Source organism: Saccoglossus kowalevskii, chromosome 18 (genome assembly GCF_978046115.1).
Source record: "Saccoglossus kowalevskii chromosome 18, keSacKowa6.1, whole genome shotgun sequence".
In the NCBI taxonomy this organism is placed as follows: domain Eukaryota; kingdom Metazoa; phylum Hemichordata; class Enteropneusta; family Harrimaniidae; genus Saccoglossus; species Saccoglossus kowalevskii.
This window is the reverse complement of record NC_140658.1, coordinates 16491640-16496082: the sequence shown is the minus strand read 5'-3', so window position 1 is coordinate 16496082 and position 4443 is coordinate 16491640. Positions and strand designations below refer to the sequence as shown.

At 36.0% G+C, this 4443-nt stretch overlaps 1 protein-coding gene across 1 annotated transcript; it reads right to left on the bottom strand.

Annotated features, from left to right (window-relative positions):
- Positions 1–2669: 2669 nt before the first annotated feature.
- Positions 2670–4443, bottom strand: LOC146731625 (splicing factor 3B subunit 5). Its single transcript, XM_085493372.1, has one exon. The coding sequence runs from the start codon at positions 4364–4366 to the stop codon at positions 4106–4108; it is 261 nt and encodes an 86-aa protein (XP_085349498.1). The 5' UTR covers positions 4367–4443; the 3' UTR covers positions 2670–4105.

The window sequence follows — 4443 nt, the reverse complement described above, 5'->3', positions numbered from 1 at the left end:
AACGGATCCAAATTACATATTATGTTCCATTTTGTACTAACCCAACAAGACCGGTATAACTCATTACACATAAGTCAGGATTTTGTTGGCAAATTTACATAAAAACACAGAGTAATAATAATAATTCACTGTATTGCAAACACAATTCAACACGAACTAAATAGATTATAATAATGATTATAGAGGAAAAATAACGATGTAACAATCATTGATGCTATCTGTTTTATACACAAATTACAGAGGTTCAATTATTTTTGTGGAGAATTCTTAAAATGTGCACACATGTTGAGGTTTTTTTTTTTTATTATCCCACAATTCAGTGCGCTCTGCTGATGAAAATCCACCCGAAAATCACATGTATGAGGTTTGACCTGAGCGCGACTTGCATTAAATTACCACCCGTGACGCCTTCGATATCTTCTAATCACCTAAAAAATACCTAATTGAAGCTTGGTCACAGTTTCTACAACAGTAATCTTTTTTTTATGAAACCCATATATCTCGCGCATGCGTGGCGCGACGACTACCGTCTTTTAAGTAGAAACGAAGAGCAACGGAAACGAGCAAACATTTGAATAAAGAATAGTCACACGTTAAAAGTACGTTTAAATTTAAATAAATTTTGGATTTATTGATAACATTCTTAGTTTTTAACTTTTAAAAAAAAATCTTTATTGCCAACGAAAAAAGTGAATTTTTAAATGTTGCCAACGTGTGTCTGCCTAAAGTATCCGAATTACACAACATATTATTTCGGGATTCTCCCCAGGAGAATATCTAGCAACCTTATCCAGAAACGAATACTACACTTCAAATAATGAATGACAATGGGAAGTTAACAAAACAAATATACTAGTAAACAAAATGAACTCCAAGTGAATGACTAATTGTGCTAAGTTTCCAACATACAACGTCACGAATCGATAATTACATCGTACATACGGGTGCATACATGATGTAATGGCGAGTCGATTCTGTGTCGGTTATTGGTTAGAAAATCTAGTACGTCCATGAGTCACGAATTTCATTTCTTCTTCAGGGAAATCAATCTTGGTACTTATTTAGGTATCCCTGAAGTAGCCACTGACCCAGTGGAGCCCTATTCATAACTGACTTACTAAACAGTACCAATTTTGTCTCACATGTGCAAAAGCTGTGCGTTCATTCCATTATTTATATACTGGTAGTGTTGAGGGGAATTTTGAATTTGACAGAATTAATAGTGACGTTTAATTACGCCATCGGTGACGAGCGTGTAGGTAAACTTATAATTGCAAGCGACGGTGAGGGCGCCACCCAAATCTGTTATCCGTTTTCACACTGTACCAAGTCCTTCAAGAGGACGAGGACATACATTCGAGAAATGCGACTGTACTATAATGTAATAGCCTAGTATGAACATCGCCAATATAAATGCTATATGCTATATAGATATATAGCGCCACCAAATCAGATGCATCTGTCACGTGATTAGTAATGTTGGTGAGGGACTGCATTGGATCTCACAAGTGGTTCATTCAAAATGACCATGATTGTCCAAATAACGGCACTTTCTTGAATATAAATTGCTGAAAATAGCCATTATGTAATACAAAATGATTCATTCAAGATTAAAAAGCCATGCATGGCATAGTCCCTGTTAGTTATAAAACTTAGGGTATATAGTTTTGTTTATAGTAATATAGTTAGAACATAAACATGTCAGAGATTTAGATTCAGAATCAGATGCTTGATTATAATATTTTCAACATTAAAATGGTTGACATTCGGTTTTGTATCTGATCATCAAAGGAGTACTTGAGAGATATTGCTCTGGAACAGCAGTAATTAAAATAAATTGGCCACTGTTCGCCATTTTAATACATCTGTATATCTATGACATGTTTAATGAATATATAAAATTTGAACATAATCAGTCAAAGCATGTCAGATATATGACACTAGAATCATATTCATTGAAACAAAATAGCTGTCATTCGGTCATTTTAAACCCGATCTGAAAAACAAAATGACGTGCATCAAGGCCCAATAATGTCCAATGTAGGACTAAGTTTGAACAAAATCCATCTGTAAACCTCCATGATCTGGTTCCTGAATATCAAAAATGCTCGTTTTCAATGATTTTTTCAGTACAAAAATAGCTGCCATTTGGCCATCAGATTGTGAAACAAATTGATGTGCATATGTTTAATATTATGCATGATGTATGTGTGAAGTTTGAATGTAAACTGTCCAAGATATAGGTCCAGATACATGCACGAAACAAACTAACGAACAGACACACTAACACATGCACAGAAGTCCCTGTATTGTTAACTAAAAAGCTTGTGCATCATTGACATTTTTTCCTCCTCAAACGCAAGAATTAGATTATGGTGCTGGCTGCTATATTGTTGGCTAGCCTGTAAAAATTTTTTTCAGGATTAAATGACGTATCTTTGCAGACAAATTGCCCTACAGCTAAATTGGTAACACTATAGTATACCAGTAGTGACAAGATTTGAAGGTCGAAGGTCAAAATGTTGATCACAACTTCTATGTGGAATTATTATTGTTTAACACAAGACATCTTTCTACGCAGCCTTGGTTATTTGAAAATATAATATTTCTAAAATTTGATCATGAAATTGCAGCCATGGTAGCAATAAAGTGCAGTAAATATGAAATGATGCAATTAAACTATTATATTTATTACCAAATAAAAGGTGAAAAATCGTGAAAATAATGTGCCAACCTTAAAAACAACACATTCACATTCTGTGTTTATTAGTCATGTCTCCACAAGACATAATTAATACCATTACATGCAAACTACAAAACAGAGGTAAGTTTTTACGTGTAGTTCTTTCTAAGCACATGTCTAATTTTTGACGGGTTATCACTCGCTGCAGATGAGGTCTGACAACAGAATCATGCGATTATTGCTTCTCTACCTATGGATTCAGAGTACTTTCTGTGTTGTAGTCGGAACACCTATGTCACTAACTGAGTTGTTTCCATGTAATTATCAAGTTTGATCTGCATGTACCAACTCTGGATAAATTAAAATGTCAAACAGTAATGCATTCAATATTTCTACTTTTGCTGAAAACCTAAGGCACCATAGTCAATGCAGAGCATTGCATTTGATACGAGTAAAACACGATGTTTACAAAGCATGATTATTACATTGTACTCTGAATCTCAATTTTGTGCTGCATGACAACTGTGGATGCTTTAAAAGCAGGGGAGTCATCACCTGCGCATGCGTCAGATGGCAATAGCGTGTCATTGTTTACAAACAAACCGCTTTTTAGCATTTACCCTTGAGCCTTTGCATTTTTAGTGTGTGTTATCATCGCTTGGGACTCAATTCCTACGTGTGCACAGGTGACAACCCTCTCACTTTAAAAATTGTACAAAACCTGGATGTGTTGTTATAAAACTCTGATCAGTGTTATTTGGAAATCATGTATAACTTCCTGTAAAATTAAAAAAACAAAAACAAGTTTAAATGTATTTATGACGAGTAATTACACTAACAATGAACACAAAATTTGAACTTCACAGAGGCACTGAATCGCTAGGTGTCCTATGATATTTCCTATATGCTAAGGTCATTTATAAATTTTGGCCCAAAAATGGTTGCGCTCTTATCTTGGAAGTTTAAGCCCTAGGGATGTTTTTGGTGAAAACATGCACTTCGGTCTATGTTGAAAATAACCTCCCACCTGAGTGGCTATGAGCATGTAGCTACAAAAAGAACTCAAACCATGATCATATGAAATGACCATAAAAATTACCCCTCCCCCCAGTTCAATGTTTCATTCTGATAATCTGCAATCATTGTCGCAAAGTGCTTTGTAGACTACAGTTTTTTTTTTCTTTCAGCCAGTCCACAAAACTTGTTCGAAGACGAACGGGAACAATCAAAACAAAGACAAATTGTTGCTGTCGTTTTGGGCTCTGTGGTAATCCAAGAAACCATTGTCAGTTCCTGTTTTTGGACTTCGCGACATTCGTGACGTAGCCCAGTCTTCAAGACAGACACCGGTTTTATGATTAGCCAAGTTATAATGAAGTAACGTGCATTTAATTGAAGATAGGCAACTTCTGTCGTGTGCTTTTACTGATCGTCAGGTTTATCCGGCGGTGGTCCACATGGTTGAAGCATTTTCTCCATGAGATTAAATCTAACCCTGGCCTTTGTTTCGTTTTCCACAGTGGCAAAATAATTGAGCATGTCATAATGGCCGATGTAGCTACAGAAACTGTCCCTGTGCTGGTTGGTCAGCCATTCCCATTTTGTGGTGTCAGCATGTCCAGTTCCGATGTACTTCGACTGTAAATGCTCCAACTGGCTGTGAATATTGTATCGGTCGCCCATGTTCTGATACTTCCAGCAAAAACAAACAGCAAACCAGGTAGTTCCTCGTGTAAACGTACAAAGTACGCGTTTGGGGC

Bases quoted from the DNA above. Each gene is read 5' to 3' on its own strand.
- LOC146731625 (XM_085493372.1), bottom strand. From the start codon at position 4,366: ATGGGCGACCGATACAATATTCACAGCCAGTTGGAGCATTTACAGTCG.